This window comes from Cydia strobilella, chromosome 16 (assembly GCF_947568885.1).
Source record: "Cydia strobilella chromosome 16, ilCydStro3.1, whole genome shotgun sequence".
Taxonomy (NCBI): domain Eukaryota; kingdom Metazoa; phylum Arthropoda; class Insecta; order Lepidoptera; family Tortricidae; genus Cydia; species Cydia strobilella.
Window position 1 is genome coordinate 11,478,810 of NC_086056.1, and position 16,853 is coordinate 11,495,662.

The 16,853-nt window shown below is 36.6% G+C and overlaps 2 protein-coding genes across 4 annotated transcripts in view; one reads left to right on the plus strand and one right to left on the minus strand.

The window, feature by feature from the left end:
• The first annotated feature begins 2,217 nt into the window (after nt 1-2,217).
• LOC134748631 (transcription initiation factor IIA subunit 2) lies at nt 2,218-12,216 on the plus strand. Of its 2 annotated transcripts, none has more exons than XM_063683428.1 (4): nt 2,218-2,524; nt 2,778-2,905; nt 3,046-3,152; nt 3,717-4,143. In XM_063683428.1, exons 1-4 carry the CDS (start codon nt 2,453-2,455, stop codon nt 3,737-3,739), a joined length of 330 nt encoding a protein of 109 aa, XP_063539498.1. In that variant the 5' UTR covers nt 2,218-2,452; the 3' UTR covers nt 3,740-4,143. The 2 variants fall into 2 exon arrangements, with proteins under 2 accessions (XP_063539498.1, XP_063539499.1); XM_063683429.1 differs by lacking the exon at nt 3,717-4,143 and adding an exon at nt 11,522-12,216 and having other exon boundaries at nt 2,220-2,524.
• Nucleotides 12,217-13,207: 991 nt separating this feature from the next.
• LOC134748590 (proteasome activator complex subunit 4B-like) overlaps nt 13,208-16,853 on the minus strand; it is a 32,062-nt gene continuing 28,416 nt past the window's right edge. For both annotated transcript variants that reach the window (XM_063683380.1, XM_063683381.1), the window contains 3 exons: nt 16,512-16,681; nt 15,741-15,891; nt 13,208-15,142 (listed from right to left, as the gene is read on the minus strand). In XM_063683380.1, coding sequence (XP_063539450.1) covers nt 15,089-15,142; nt 15,741-15,891; nt 16,512-16,681 — 375 coding nt within the window. In that variant the 3' untranslated portion in view covers nt 13,208-15,088. The remainder of the gene's footprint in view (nt 15,143-15,740; nt 15,892-16,511; nt 16,682-16,853) is intronic.

The following is a 16,853-nucleotide window of genomic DNA, read 5'->3' on the forward strand; positions in this document are numbered from 1 at the left end:
CCGAGAGTACCGAGGGATTCTAAAGTAGAATCCTGAGCATAGTGAGGGAGTCGAGTGTGTTACCATGTGACACATACTGCTTTTCACATCACCTATAATGTAATTATGATGTTTAAAGATATTATTTAAGTTAAAAAAATAATGTGCAAAAAAATGTAAAAATAGTGTCCTAGAACAGAAAAGTGTTACTTTGATCCCTCCTAGCAGGGAAGAAAAGTGCCACTTTGATCCCTCCTAGCAGGGAAGACGAAGCCCGTTTTCGAATTGGTGATGTTAAATAGTACATTACGATACAAGTGATAAAAAATAGGAGATTCGCAATAAGTGTTGATAAATTAAAATACTCCCTTCGGTCGTGATACCCATTCGCACATGTATCGTACAAAGTTTTACAGTACATATAACCCTTTAACACATTCACTGCCCCCCAGGCACATGTGCGTTCACCGTCATACAAGTTTGTTCCTAGGCCACGCCCCCTGGCAGTGAATGCGTTAAATTTTCGACATAATATTTGACACACCATTCAAGATGACCTTCGTGCGGTGCGATGGTGTGTAAAGGCCTTATAGTTTGACAAAGGACTGTCTCATTTCAAACATAGACAGAGAGAATCATACTATCTTTGTCTTACTAGCACCCAAAAGAAAAGGATAACTATAGTTTTTTTGTTCTTATTTACTGACAATTTGATTTGACCAACTATATAGTTATACGTAAATTAATGTGCTAATTATCGCACTAGATAATTATAGTTGGTCATTACACACGAGGCGATATTGTGCAATAAGAAAGCCGATGTGTGTAATGACCAATGCACACGCGTTTCATACGACGTTTTTCAACACACGCGACGAAAAAAAAGAAACTTTCATATTAATCAAATTTTAATTGTTAAAACAGTTAGTAAAAGTCTAAAATCTGTCATACTGCCGGCCGCCCCTCGCCCCGGCCGCGGGCGGGCCGGCCGGTGCCCGCCAGTCCGACCAATTAAAGAAGGCTCCGTTTCCATGCATATTATTAGCAACCAGTTACCTTCTTAATTCAGTCGGATAATATAATGAAAATATCTAGGATTATGAGCCAAAAATCGGTGGAATAAAAACGTCGTTTTGAGCAAGTGTGTTGAAATAGATATTTTATACATTTCAAATATTGTTAACGATGTGTACCGGAAAATTCGGCACGACCATCGGTAAACTGGCTCCTGTACACCATGACGTGACCATGACCAAACCATGACCCAGTGTAGGCCAGCTAATGGCCGTATTACACCATCGCACCGCACCAAGGTCATTGTGCGACGTACCCATAAGTAAGAGCGAGAAAGAGATATCGCTTTCTCGCTCTTACTTATGGATGCGTCGCACAATGACCTTGGTGCGGTGCGACGGTGTGTTACGACCTTAAGAGACGCATTTATGCGTTAGAGGGAACAAATGATATTGCTATGTCATTCCACCGCATAGCTGCGTCCCTTAGACTGGCCTACGTTGGGCCATGGTGTACAGGAGCCATACTATGACCCCGTCCATACGTTTTCTATGGGACGATTACCCCTCGTCTACATTTTTTAAATTTGCCGCCTTTTTCTACTGACAAAATTTGCTTGACCAACTATATAAATCGCATGCCATGGAGACTATATATCCATATCGCATGCGATTATCGTGACGTTTGGAGAGCCATTAGCTGGGGTAATATTTTGTGGTATATGAACGTACCCTTGAATAGCTTGAAATAATAAAAAAAATACCTAAGGCCCCATAAGCACGAGGGCTTAAAAAGCGTTGCGTGTGCGACGCACCCATTAGTAAGAGCGAGAAAGAGATATCGCTTTTTTGCTCTTACTTATGGGTGCGTCACATACGCAACGCTTTTTAAGCTCTCGTGCGAATGGGGCCTAAAGGTCCTGTAAAATAATAAATAAATTAATAAAATAAAAAGCCCGCTATCCCTCTCTCTGCTCTGCTTGCATGCTGCTGTTTTTCTTCATCTTTCATTTAATTTCACTCATTAATGGCATTAATGGGGTTGTCAACTGTCAAAGGTTTGCAAAGATGGCGCCATCATAGCTTGCCATTTTTTTTTGAGATTTTGATGAGGTTTGGCTTAAACGGCTGGCATCCAGGGCATAAACTTCCATTAAAAAAAACAAAAATCTGACACAAATCTAGGGATTGACGCATATTGACAGGCCAATTATTATTCTGAGGGGCAAGCTATGCTGGCGCCATCTGCTATTTTTGTTAAACATACTTCGACCAGTTCGACCCTCCTTCGACCGGCCAACCCCATTAAATGCAGTTATTGCAGTTGTTCGTTTCGTTTTTAGGGTCCGTATTCCGTATTATTCTATCATATAGTGGCGTTAAAATTCAGATTGTCCTGTTGAAAATTATTTAAAAAACCGTTTTCTTTGTGTATGTAAGTTTAAATTACACAATCTATAATGTCATATCAACTGTACAGAAATACTACGATCGGAAACACGTTACAAGAAAGCCTTGACGAACTGATCCAGGTAGATGTTTATTTGTATACTTTTCCTGTTTTGAAATTTCGTTTCTTAACATACTATATCTTTTGTGTAATGTTATCTCTGTGTTTAATTTACATATGTATTAGTTTAGAGTAAATAGATAAAATTGCAATACCCTTACAGGGTGTCATGTTGTGATACATTATCGATTAAGAACATCTGTAATTTTACCAATGTGAAAGCAATAAATATATTATTATTATTACTAGAGTTGCTAAAATGAATTTTATTTCAGTATGGGCAGATAACACCGGCTTTAGCAGTGAAAGTACTATTGCAGTTTGACAAATCTATAAATACAGCTTTATCCAACAGGGTGAAATCTAGATTAACCTTTAAAGCCGGAAAATTAAATACTTACAGGTATGAAAATTGTTATTCTATTTTAATTAAATTATGTACAATGTAACAGGTATAATGTTGTAATGTAATCCATGCTACCAACCAGCCACCCATCAACTTGTTGCTTTTATATTATTCAAATGATTTATTTATATTTCCAGGTTTTGTGATAATGTGTGGACCTTTATGTTGAATGATGTGGAGTTCCGAGAAGTGCAAGAAGTTGCTAAAGTAGACAAAATCAAAATTGTAGCTTGTGATGGTAAAAGTAAGTACTACAGCTCACTTGGTTGTGTTTTCTAAAAATAATTAATTTAGGGTACACCACCTTAGTAGCAAAACTAGCAAACCAATGCAGAATAAAGAACCATATTTGTGCGAGTATTATTAACTAAATTGCTGGCCTCAATCTACCCAATGCTGGACAACATGTTGATCTATTATGATATCTCTTTAATATCTTTAAATTAGGCACAATTTTCAGTTCTAACAATCAAGTGTTTATCTTTTTAGGGTTCCATACCCAAAGGGTAAAACCGGGACCCTATTACTAAGACTCCACTGTCCATCTGTCTGTCTGTCACCAGGCGGTATCTCATGAACCGCGATAGCTTGACAGTTGAAATTTTCACAGGTGATATATTTCTGTAGCCGCTGTAACAACAAATACTAAAAAGTTCGGAACCCTCGGTGGGCGAGTCCGACTCGCACTTGTCCAGTTTTTTTTATATTTACAAGCGCAATTTCACATGGGTTCACAGAGTCATTCAAACACAAACACAAGTCTTACATATTGCAATAGCAAAACACACTAATATGTTTTTTGTTTCAGATGTTGAGGAATTAAGGAGATAATATTTGTGGTGGTGGTATAGTGTCTAATTCCAATAATTATCTTGAAATATTTTTGTAAGGCTCTAGTTTTGAAAAAGGGATTCAAGTATGCATCAGTATAAATACTCGGCCTAATTCGATTGAGAGCCCTTTGTCAGTATTTCAGTTTGGTTTGTTGTGATCTATGATTATGAGGTTAAATAAGACTTGACACTGGTGTTGTGTTCTGTAGTGTTAGGGACATGCATTTCCATTGCTTCATAATTCAGGACAAATACTTTTTTAGGTTTTTTGGTAATTGTATAGAATAAATTGAAATGTTTCATTTAAAATTCTGATTGTATTTAATTCATTAATCAATTAATTCAATTAATTTTATCATGTTATGTATTGTCTTTAAATTAAATAAATTATACCTCGAAATTTTCTGTCTCTAGAATAAAATAAACCTTTAAAACCATATTTATAGTTGGTCTAGCAAATCTTCAGTAGAAAATGGCGGCAAATTTAAAAGATCTAGACACGAAGAGATATCGTCCCATAGAAAATTTAAATTTCGGGCCTTTTTCTACTGACAAGATTTGCTTGACCAACTATTTAAATCCTCCACCTGAATGGGTCTTATTTTTTTCTGAATGGCAACATTTAGAAAGGGACAGAGACAGAGGTCTCCCTCATGGCTCTTGCTCGGCACGTTTTCCTCCTTACCGTGTAAAATTAATCTTTAACGTAATACAAATAGAGTACATTTTATTTATTGACTTTTTTTCAGTATGTCTTTATGATATACTAGTTTATAAGTTTACATTCGCGGCTCGTAGATCGGCTCATGGCTCGTCTCGGCCACAGCTCGTCGAGCTAATCGATTTTAAACACAAACGGCACGGTATCCCGTTTGTAACCGAATGACAGCCGAAAGCGAATGTAAACAGCAAGCGCGCGTCCTGCGCTAGCCTCTTTGACTCGTTAGTGGAGTCAATATAAAGTTTAAGTTACATTAAATGCACACTCAAATTTTTCTACATGGGTGAATTCTATATCATATTGAATACCCGTCTGTAAAGTAACAACTTGATATCAGTTCCCGTTTTTGAGAAATAAAACTTTTTTTTAAATCTTTTATACTACTTAAACAATAATTCCCACATAAGATATTTTTCGTAGAATGGGTTATGAAGCTTATACGACTACACGGTCAGAATATCTCTCGACAATAATGTAAATTATAGATTTATTGAAACAAATTATTATTTTGTAAGTTTTTCATGACCGAGGAACTCCCACACCGAGAGAAAAGTTTACTATGGTGGTTGTGAAGTAGTTGTATCGATCATGTTTAAAAATCTCCCGAGTCACTACTATATTTGTAGAATAGCAGCAAGATTTTGGAAACAAACAGCAAATAATGTTCTGCACAATTAATGGACATTTCTAGTTTTTTGCCAGTAACTGCACAAGTTATGGAAGAATAACATATTCATTTTTCTCTCGATAATTAAATCAATTTCCAGCATAAAAAATTTAAAAAGTATACGGTATTTCCAGGCATTCACAGAGGCCAATTCGAACTTTATTTAAGATGTCAATAATATATAATTTTGTTATCATTCGCCCGACCGTCTCACTCGCACCAAAACATATTTTAACTAGTACGAGCGAAATGCACACGCAAATTAAAAAAATGACATTTTTAATAACAAAGTTCGAATTAGCCTCAAGGTATATTAGGAAAGTATACCTTATGGCTTATGGCATTGCGTTAAGGTTCAATAGTTCAATGCATTAAGTGTCTGTCTTTATATGAAAAACAATAGCTGTCAAATTTTTATATCTATTCACAAAACGTTTAGAATACTGGATGCTGTGTCAGATATAAATAGACCCTTGAAGTCTTACAACTATCTATTATGCTTGATCTGAATCTTACTGGTTAGTAAGGACCGTCCACTTAGTTATACTTCGAATAGCCGCCCGGACAAATTATAAAGCTAATTTCGAATTTTAAATTTGGACAATTCACGAGAAGAGTAACGTAACGTCAAACGATATGTTTGTCCCTTTTCAACGATCCTGTCATCCGATGCTTTTAGTAGCGGGAGCTGTGAGAGTGAAAGACGCAAATGTCAGCAATTCTTACCGCTTGGTATTTGTCAGCGAGCGCATCGCGACATGAAACCAGTATGAACCTGGCCCTCGATTACGTATAATTGTAAGGAAACTTGGGATTAAGTTATATTAGTCTAAGGTCTAACAGTTGAGAATAAGACGTGCTCTGAATATACAGTGTGGAATTTTTTTATGGGCCCTGAAGGGAAAGTGCCTTAAAACCTTAAGTTAGCTCATTTTATTTTTAAAAATAAACAAAACTGCATTCAAAGGTTTTTTGAAATTCGCTTGTCTCGCCTGGGAATCGAACCGACTAAAAATTCCAAACAATAAACACTCCCTATTTTATTCTACTAGTCGATACCACGTCGATACAGTTAATGTTAATGATAACATTTCTTCAAGAAACATTAGGTCTTAAACTCGTCTGTCGTAGCAAAATTGAAAAAAAAAATTAAAAACCTTTGAATGCAATTTAGTTTCTTTTTAAAAATAAAAGAATGTCTCCTTTAAGTAAAATGAGCTAACTTAAGGTTTTCAGAGAATTTCCCTCCAGGGCCCATTAATTTGATTATTAAATTATAGTGGTAAGTAAGCGCATTGAGTATGCACTTTTGTCTGAGGCGATGCCGCTTGGCACGATTGATTGTTCCTTAGGGCAAATAAAACTGATTCAGCCCGGTAGCCACGAGATCGTAACGCCCCCCAAAAGGGGGGTGAAAGGGTCGGCTCCCCAAGTCCAATCTATGCTATATTTCTTCCTGTTCTTAGCAACTAGGGTAACTTATATATCATTTTCGTATAATTTAGGAACGAGGAATTCATTTTTGAAAAAATTATTAGACCTTTCCATACAAAAAATTTAATGTTATGTAATTTTTTGTGACAATTTTCCCTGTTACAATTACAGTGTGGCGATTTGCACTAAATAAAAAAATGGACAATGTAGCCCATTTATTGTTCATTCTGGAAAATATCACTTTAAAGGAATAGCTGCCGAAACGCCTGTCAAAAAAGAGGCGTTTTTTCTTACTAAGCGGCGTTTTAAGTTTCCAAGTTTTTATTCCTTACTTGTTGTTTTTATTCCTCACTTGTTGTTTTTATTATTTTTTCGCAACTGTGTTAAAAAACGTCGTTCGATACACGTGCGGAAATGTCATTCTTCACTCGTCCCGAGTCTTGCCAAGATACCTATCTCGGTACTCGTGAAGTAATGACATACTTTCCGCACTAGCATCGAAATGTACTATTTATTTCATTTGGGCACCAAGAAGTATGTTGGTAGTAAACCTTTTTGCGAGTAAAATAGTATGTAATAATGATTTAATATAATATTGTTAATTAACTAAAGTTTCATTATTGCGTCATTTCATCTCATAACCCTACTACCCATTGAATTGAATGACCTTTTTCACGTTTTCTGCAGCAATGCAGTCGACTGCAGCAGCAATATTGAAGCGCGACATTGCTGTCGACTGCTACGGCAGTAGCCGTAAATGTCAAAATCAAATTTCCTGTCTGGATTTTGACGTTCATTTAAAATAAATAATCAAAGGGGATCATCGATTTTGGGCCCGGAGGACAAACCATCGCGTATATTATGGTACACTACACAGACGGTTACAGTAATTATAAACGCAATTGATTACGGAAAAAGATATAATATTGGGTGTAAATGAAACGGGAATGTATTATACAATAAAATAAATTATATCTATTATTAATTTCCGTAAATCACACCATCATCTTTATTAGCATAGCATAGCTTAACGCTCAATTTCGCACAAACCGTGAGGTTTTCACTAAGGAGTTTAAAATTCTCTTTGCACTAAACTTTATGGTTGGTAAAAAAGTGTGTATTCTAATTTGGCACTAACTGCCACTGTCTGTCATTGCTATGTCATAGCCTCATAGCTGACATACGTGAGATATATGCCGCAATGTATGCATTGCGCGTTTTATCGGAGCTTTGCCTGAGGTGTGTTAAGTAAGCGCGCAATCAAAATTAAACATGCGTAAACAATCGTTACGCGTACCGATGAAACTGGGTAAGTTAGTCATGGGAGAATTAACGGTCGACCGCATCGCGAACTCTCGGCAGTTCAAGCGGACCGATCGTCTACCGCGAACATTGAAGTGAGACGGAGATATGGAAGTCGATCAAACGTTCTCTACAGTGAATCAGTACCCGTCAGTTAGTGCCTGCGTGGGTAATTTAAATAGCTTGGACGTCGTAATAATTATGGTTGTATTCCATACAATATTACATATACGTGAGATTTTTTTTGTTATTACACTAACATGAGTAAGAGATTTATGAAGGTGAAACAAAAGTCGAGTGTCCATTTTCTATAAGCAACAAAAAAAAATTCGAAACAAAAATGGTTAATAGTAATTAAACGGATTCATTTACGTTAGAGATTTTTTTGTAGAATATAGTAAATATAAAGAGCTTAATTAACATGTAATTTTTATGTACACATTAGTTGTTATTTTTATGTAAAAAAAAAAATTAATAAAGAAAGTTATTGGGGGCAGGTTTCTGTGCCAAGCTGGAAGAAAATATAAATACTTAATGAGTATATGCCTGAGAACAGCATATTAGAAAATCTCTAGTGTGGGGATTGATGTTTTGGTTTATTTCTCTATTTTAGTAATAATTTGGATTTATAAAAACAAATTGACATATTTTGTGGAGATTTTTTTCAAAATATATTATTTGTAACATAGGTAATCACATCTCAAAAAATCTCTAATGTGAGAATTAATGTAGATTTCTCATACATTTTGAACTGTGCGGACCGGCCTATCGTGCCCAAAAAACCGCTCCTTCACGCGAGCCAGGCGAGCGCGAGACGAGCCACGAGCCCACCGATTACAGTCACGTCTCGTGACTCGCACGCACGCGAATGTAAATCGGACCTATAGATGTCATAGATGTGATCTCCTCTCCTGATCTCTATGGTCTCTATGATGAAGTGTTGACTCTGCTGATCTGTTGTGTTGTTAACTCGCAGTAAGAAAATCAAGCGTTGTTTGAAAAACTGCGATTGTTTTGTGTATTAAAGTTTAGATTACACAATCTATAATGTCATATCAACTGTACAGAAATACTACGATCGGAAACACGTTACAAGAAAGCCTTGACGAACTGATTCAGGTAGATGTTTATTTGTATACTTTTCCTGTTATGAAATTTCGTTTCTTAACATTCTAGTTGCTAAAATAAATTTTATTTCAGTATGGGCAGATAACACCAGCTTTAGCAGTAAGAGTGCTATTGCAATTTGACAAATCTATAAATACAGCTTTATCCAACAAGGTAAAATCAAGATTAACCTTTAAAGCTGGAAAATTAAATACTTACAGGTATGCAAATGTTATACTAGGTATTACAAATAAATAATTTTATATTATAATTGGATTATTAATATAACTAATGGCTCTGTGAGCTGTAGACCTCGCGACAAGCTTAAAAAAATGTATAAATGCTTACTTTGTTCAGTCATTATCATAGCGAATGAGTCTAGCTAGGGGTCTTTGCCATAGACCCTACGACCCTACTGGCGCTTAAGTCCTCTATGCCGATATCCGCTATTTTCAATATTTTCCAAAAACGAAAACAGTAAATTTCTATCTAACTACTGAACCTGCTCACAAAATTTCATGAGAATCGGTTAAGAAATGCGACCTGCAGAGGAGAACATCACAGACATGTGAAGGTTTTTTTGCCCAAGTTAAAACGGATACCTTCGCTAATGCTCTCTCTTTAGCCTTTTTCTACCCTTTGGGTGTAGGCCTCCTTCATTTTGCGCCATTCATAATTCATAATTTATTGATAAAGGTAATTGTTTACACGTCAAGAATATTTGATTACATTTAACGAAATGTAAATTAAATTCGTCGCGGTTCTGTGCGACTTGGAGCCACTCTTTCCCCGCAGTATTCTTAATGTCGTCGTCCCAACGCATCTGGGGTCTACTTTGAGGACGCTCTTCCCCCCATGGTCGCCACTCGAGTAGTCGTTTGCTCCACGAATCGCTAATGCTCAGTCAATATTATGTAGGTTCGTTACAACAGGTATACCTAACTTATGTAACCCATCAACTTGTTGCTTGTTTTATATTTTTTAACTGATTTATGTTTCCAGGTTTTGTGACAATGTGTGGACCTTTATGTTGAATGATGTGGAGTTCCGAGAAGTGCAAGAAGTTGCTAAAGTAGACAAAATTAAAATTGTAGCTTGTGATGGTAAAAGTAAGTTCCTTTTCTTATATACATCCTCATTTTCATCTATTTTTCATCAAATGAAATTAGGGTACACCTTGTAGGTACTATAGTAGAAAACCAAACCAGATATTTATCAGAGATGTGTATGACACTACAGCATTGTCATGATACATCTATTATGCTAATAGATCTAATAGATGATCTCTTCTCTCCTCTACATCTCTTTAACATGCTCACTGCGGCACCGGGCCTGAAGACCTGACACAAAGTATGGTAAATTATGAATTACACTAATTGCTGCAGCAAACAAGTTAAGTTATTACATACCTAGCTGCTGCCATACAATCGAAGTTGAACTCAATTGTTGTACAAAGTTTTCAGACATAGATACTTATATGTTACGTAAATGTTCTAGACAAGTTTTATGTAGTGATGTAATTTAAGCATGTTGTTTTAAAATTAGAGTGTAAGTGTAATGAAAGTTAGTGTGTCGATTGTATGGGATGGGAGTGGTTTTTTGTTTTTGGCGGTGGGCTTATGTGACTCTTAAGGGTCTCCGGCAAGCTCGGTTCTCGATACAAACGTAGTTCTGCTCTGATTTTAAAACGAGTAGCTAGTTTAGTTTGTACTCACAATAGGATAAGGTATATCTATGTCTGAAATTAGTTTATGTAGCTTCAGATACCATAGTTAAAAAATACAGCACATTTACGTTTTTCATACAAAACGTGTTTTTGCTCTATATCGTTTGTTTTATAAACTGGAGCTATATAAAGTAATTTTAGACCTAGATACACCTCATGTCATTGTATGTGTAAATTACATTCCTAAACATAGTTTTAAAATGAAAACGGAACTCAGTTTGTATGGGAAGGTGAAATTCGGCCGAGCTTGCCAGAGACTCTTAATATCACACATTAGACATTAGAAGATCATGTTCCTATTATCATGTCCCAACCTATTATCATATTTTAGAATTTTAGATATTTACATGGGTAACGTTTCCCATTATGGCATGTTTGAAGTCAATTCTCACAACTAATAATTGCAAAAAAAGTACACTAATTACCAAAGAGGATATAATAAGATAGAGCGGTACTGTCATAGTAAATTTTGTAACCACTGTAAATTCACTGCCATCTATCGACATACTTTAAAACTAAAAATGAAGATTTATAAAAATACGTTAAAATGTATTTAAATATGGATAAATGTTTTTTTTGTTTGCATTAATTATATTTATATGATTTTGACCCATGTTCTTTCACTGATATGCGTTAAAATTATAAATAACAAACGAAACCGTCAACGCCCTCTATACGAGAGTAGGCCAAAACTAGTGGCGCCATCTGATCGAGAATCAAATTTTCGTGATTTTCGAGGCACGTTTTTTCCTTAGACTGTATCCATCCATTACGGAGTTATATCCCTTTGCTAATTACTAATTAAATGTATTTTTCCTTCCAGATGTCGAGGAAAGGAAATAACATTATTGGTGCTGGTATAGTGTTAATTCCAATCATTATCTCAATATATTTTTATAAGGCTATAGTTTTGGAAATGGATTTAAGTCGCTGCTTATCCAGAATGTATGCATCAGTATAAAATATTCAGGGCCTAATTGGATTGAGGGCCTTTTGTCAATATTTTAGTTTCGTCTGTTCTGAATCAATGTTCATGTCTAGGGCTCTTGACACGTTTGTGTACAGTAGTAGAAGGACACTTCAATACCAAAACAAGGGACATGAATTTTCACTGCTTCATTTCATCCATTAAGATTTCAAGACAAATACTTTATTAGGTTTTTTTTGGTATATTCTTATTTTTTAGATCCACTATAGGTATCATCATTCGCTTGCTCTTGTCCCATTCACTTGGGGTCGGCGCAGCATGTCTTTTTTATTCCATACCTGTCTGTCGCCCGTCATCTCATCATTCACTTGCGTTCGTTTCATATCATCTCTCACACAGTCCATCCGCCTTTTCACCTCCTTCCACATTCATTACCTTTCTCGTGACATGACTTCCACTATAGGTATATCAGTAGTTTCGTTTTTGATTGTACGGAATACATTGAATGATTTTATTAAAAATACTGATTCTAGTTAATTCATATCATATTGTGTATCATGCTTAAATTTAATAAATTGTATACTGGTTTATGTTTGTTTTCTTCAAACAGTCCATCAAATAATAGTTTCTATTACTTAGTCCCAAAATGTCATTTATCATTTTTGGAATTTATATCTACAGTTTGGACAAATCAGATAGGTAAATAAGAAAAAACTGGCAGGGCATATTGGGTCTTGCTTATTGCAGAATCTGTACCTGCAAGGTCAAGGAAATCCTACATGAGCCTGAGGTCAGTCAGAAACCTCTAATTCGAAGAATTGGCGCAGGCACGTGTTTTAACGAAAACGCCTGCAATCTGAACTTTCAGCAGAAAACAAAAAAGGCTTTATTGTAGTCTAGTTGCTTCACGATTTTTTCCTTCATCGAATTGGATAAAAATATCAAATTATTTTTGGGCATATCTCTAAGTTTATGTGAGGATATATGTAGGTGTACTTACATTACATGTATATGTGTAACTGTGTATGTACAGTCGAGGTATTAAACTATTAAATATCGATACAGACATAGTGCCAAAAATATACACACTACCACAGAATAAATAATAGTACTACCGTATACCGTACAGAAAACAGAATGGACTTCCTACAAAACCGAAGTGTGACAGTGATTCAGGGACGAATAATGTTGTGCCTTTCTAACGCATGGCACTATCCCTTTCGGCTATTTAGGGTTGTCAAAATTCAAGTCATTATCTTATCTGTGGTCGTGCACGCAAAGGGACGTCAAGTTGTGCCAACCCTAGATTGCTCGAAGCAATGCTGAGCCGGAGCCGAGACTGCCCGAAAGAAGGAGTGTCGCCCCACTGACACTACCTACAAGGGCAATGAGGTCGTGTATACATATTTTTGGCACTTTGTCCGTGTCGATATTTAATACCTAGCCTAGACATTACACTTACCTACATGTGAAAGGAATGTTCAACAATCTATTAAACTCTAATCTAATAATAATCGACAAGGACGACAAGCTCGGGTCATTAATTGATTCTGAAAACGGAATGGAAATAATAAAACAACGTAACCATTCAAAATATATTTTATTTATTATCTAAATCAATATTTATACATATTATTTACAAATCTAACTTTTCAACAGATCTTTAAGAAACAGCCGATTACAAATTGGCTAAAAAAACTTCGGATTATAATTATTGGTAACAAAAAATATTCACGTACTTATTTATCACTAACAAAAAGAACCGAAAAATAAATTTGCGTCTGTCCTTGTTACAAAAATAAATTGAATAGCCCAACCTCATTATAATTAATTATCATAATTTTCGAAAAATAAATGAAATGTTAATGGCAGAATGTGGTCTCTTGAGCTTGAAGGAATGAATCTACCACCCACCTTACAAAACCAACACCATCACAGCATAGAAGACGTGTTAAAGCTAAAAAAAAAATCTGTCCATGTTCTTTGTATTACGTTCAGCGGAAAGTATATCTTTGTTATCGAGGTTTTTTTCACAGTCGCTCGTTGTCTTACTTTAAGATAGTATATTTCGTTCGTAGGTTTTTGAAGAAATATTTTAATATTTTTTAGATTATTCTACAAAGATCTAGGGCATGGGCACATTAATTTTTAGAGCTAAACTTAACAAAACTTGTACGATTAAAATTATACATTTGTGTAATGTTATTTTTGTCTTCTCACTTCCAACAGTAGTTATTTTATGCATTGATACATAGTAATAATTTTATTTTCAGGGATCATTATTTTTATATTTAATTTGTAGGAAAACAATCAGAGATTAATTACATCTTGCATAGAACTTTGCAGCGACTTGAAAAGAACAAAGTGAGGGAGTGTCATTAATTGCTAAAAGCAGAATAGGCGAATAAAAATAGAACTCAAAAACCTTACAAAATCAGTTTCATTTTAACAAATATAACGAAACCAATCAGCGTTCATTTACCGTATATTTCCTGAACTACCTCACCTACATTTTCATACTGTAGGGTGTCAAGCACGCCTTTTATTACGGAAGTAAGCATAGTGCGAACTTAAAATGAAATTGTCTAAGTGTAAGGCCTGAGTGGACGCTTCTATGCAAGACCCACGCCGCACGTCGCCCCAGCGACGCGTGCTGCGTGCATGTTAAACAAATGCAAACGTACCTATAGGAGCGGCATTAGTGCACGTACTGCACGTGCACGCACGCTGCTCACATCACTTGTGAGCCCGCCGCCACGCTGCACGCCCCGCCGAACGAGCGTCCACTCAGGCACAAAACAAAAGATATTCCAAGATTCGCCTTATAATTTTAGAGATAGGAGAAGAGATACATAAGATGTTAAAACGCTATGTTTTTGTGAGAATCACCTAGCAACTGTTATCATAGTTCCGATTCTAACGTGCATACGTTATACGTGGGTCATTCTACTTTTTTCCATTAATTTATTGCCAGAAAAAAGTATGATAGATATTGAAATCGTGTACCAGAAAAAAGTATGATAGATATTGAAAAGATATTAAAGATGTATTCCCAAATTGTACCTGAACCAAATAATTGGAATTTGTTGAACAAAATTCATATATTAATATTGATTAAAGTAAAACGACGGTAACGCAGTGGTAAATGCCTTATTTTCATAGAAATCGGGAGACAATCTGTAACTGATTAAAAATATCATAATATATAAGAATCAGGATTAATAGCCTAATTAAGCCTCATTCTCCGTCACAAAACAGAAAAAGAAAGTAATGGCAAAGTATTCTAAAATACACCAAAGAGTGTCAAAAAATTATGCACAACGAAAAGTAGAATGGCCCACGTGATGACCATTATTGATGTTCTTTCGATATGAATAGGGGAGTCGTGCGAAGTTTTCATCCTCCGTCGACTCCATAAATGTTCGACGAGTGGCTGGATTCATCGGTCCACGAGTCTGAATGCTAAGCGCAGTATGAGGGCGGGGACGTGAGGTCGGCTAGCAGGTCCAGTTCCTCCTGTAACATAACAAACGTTCGATGACTTCTGGTCATGGAGACTATATAAAGGAGCAAAATCTCTGTGTATGAAAACTGAAAAGTGTCCATCAAAAACAGGCAGGGAAATAGGCGGCGCCACCATACACCGAAATGAAATGTCATGGACCTAGTATTTTATATAGATGTGCGCCCGTGCGACCGAACATACGCAATGCGACAAAATGAAAAAGTATTAGTATAACCAATGAGGATATAATTAGATAGAGCGGTACTGTCATAGTAAATTTTGTATCCGCTGTAAATTCACTGCCATCTATCGACATACTTTAAAACTAAAAATGAAGATTTATAAAAATACGTTAAAATGTATTTAAATATGGATAAATGATTTTTTTATTTGTATTAATTATTTTTATATGATTTTACCCATTTTCTTCCATTGATATGCGTTAAAATTATAAATAACAAACAAAACCGTCAACGCCCTCTATACGAGACTAGGCCAAAACTAGTGGCGCCCTCTGATCGAGAATCAAATTTTCGTGATTTTCGAGGCACGTTTTTTCCCTAGACTGTATCCATCTATTACGGAGTTATATATATCTTTGGTATAAACCTGTGTGAGCTGGTCGCGGTGTCTCGGCCAGTCGTCCTGGTGCGTGCGGCGGAAGTCGGCCAGCGCGGCGCGGATGGCGGCCGGCACCGGGTCCGGCGCCGACGTGTGCCGCGCCAGCTCCGCCAGCACCGCGCCCAGCGCCCCCCCCAGGCTGCGGATGGGGATATACACTCACAGTTACAACTAGCCCTTATAAATATACTTTGTCAAAGGACTGTCTCATTTCAAACATAGACAGAGAGAATCATACTACCTTTGTCTTACACTAGTACTACCACCCAAAAGAAAGAGATGAGTATAGTTTTTTTCTTCTTCTCATTTACTGACAATTTGGTTCGACCAACTATAAAAACAAAAACCTGCAGAGCATGTCTAGCCACACAATTAGCCTCATGCATGAAGTTTATATTTGAACGAAATATTTTTTATTCGGATGTTTGTTACCGTTATATCATGTTACAAATGCATTTCCGTTATTAAATGATCATTTAATTGCTTAAAATAATAAATAAAAAGTATAAAAATATGCTCGCGAAAAGCAAGTGAGCGAAACATCACGTGAATCTAATCTAACTCATCGACGAAACTAAGGCGCCGCGTGCGTCCAGTCCGCGGTCTAACCGATTTCAGCGCACACCGTTTCGCGTCCTCAACCTTCAAATCCACGGTTCATAGCTCAATATCTAAGACCAGGAACTGCTGTGGCAGATCTTGAATTTGATCCCTGCTCGATTTTTTTAAAATTCAAATAGCCCTGTGATTGATATGTACCTGTAGGGGCGGGAGGCGAGGTAGGCGCACAGGCCCAGCACGCCGGCGTGGCGCTCCAGCGGCGCCTTGCTGCGGCACGTGAGGGTCAGCGAGCGCAGCGTGCGCTCCTCGTCCGGTAGGGCTCCGCAGTGCATCAGGCCTGTTAGAAGCTTGCCGGCTGCTTGCCGCACCTGAATAAATTCGTAAAACTTTCGTTACAAACTTATTGTGATAATTAACGAACATCCCTGCTAAAAATGACGGCGGGAGCTGTCGTTCCGTAGAGAATTGTTAACCATTTCATACAAGCATATTTTTTTCAAGTACGATGGCATAGTGACGAAAACAGATTATGTGGAACCA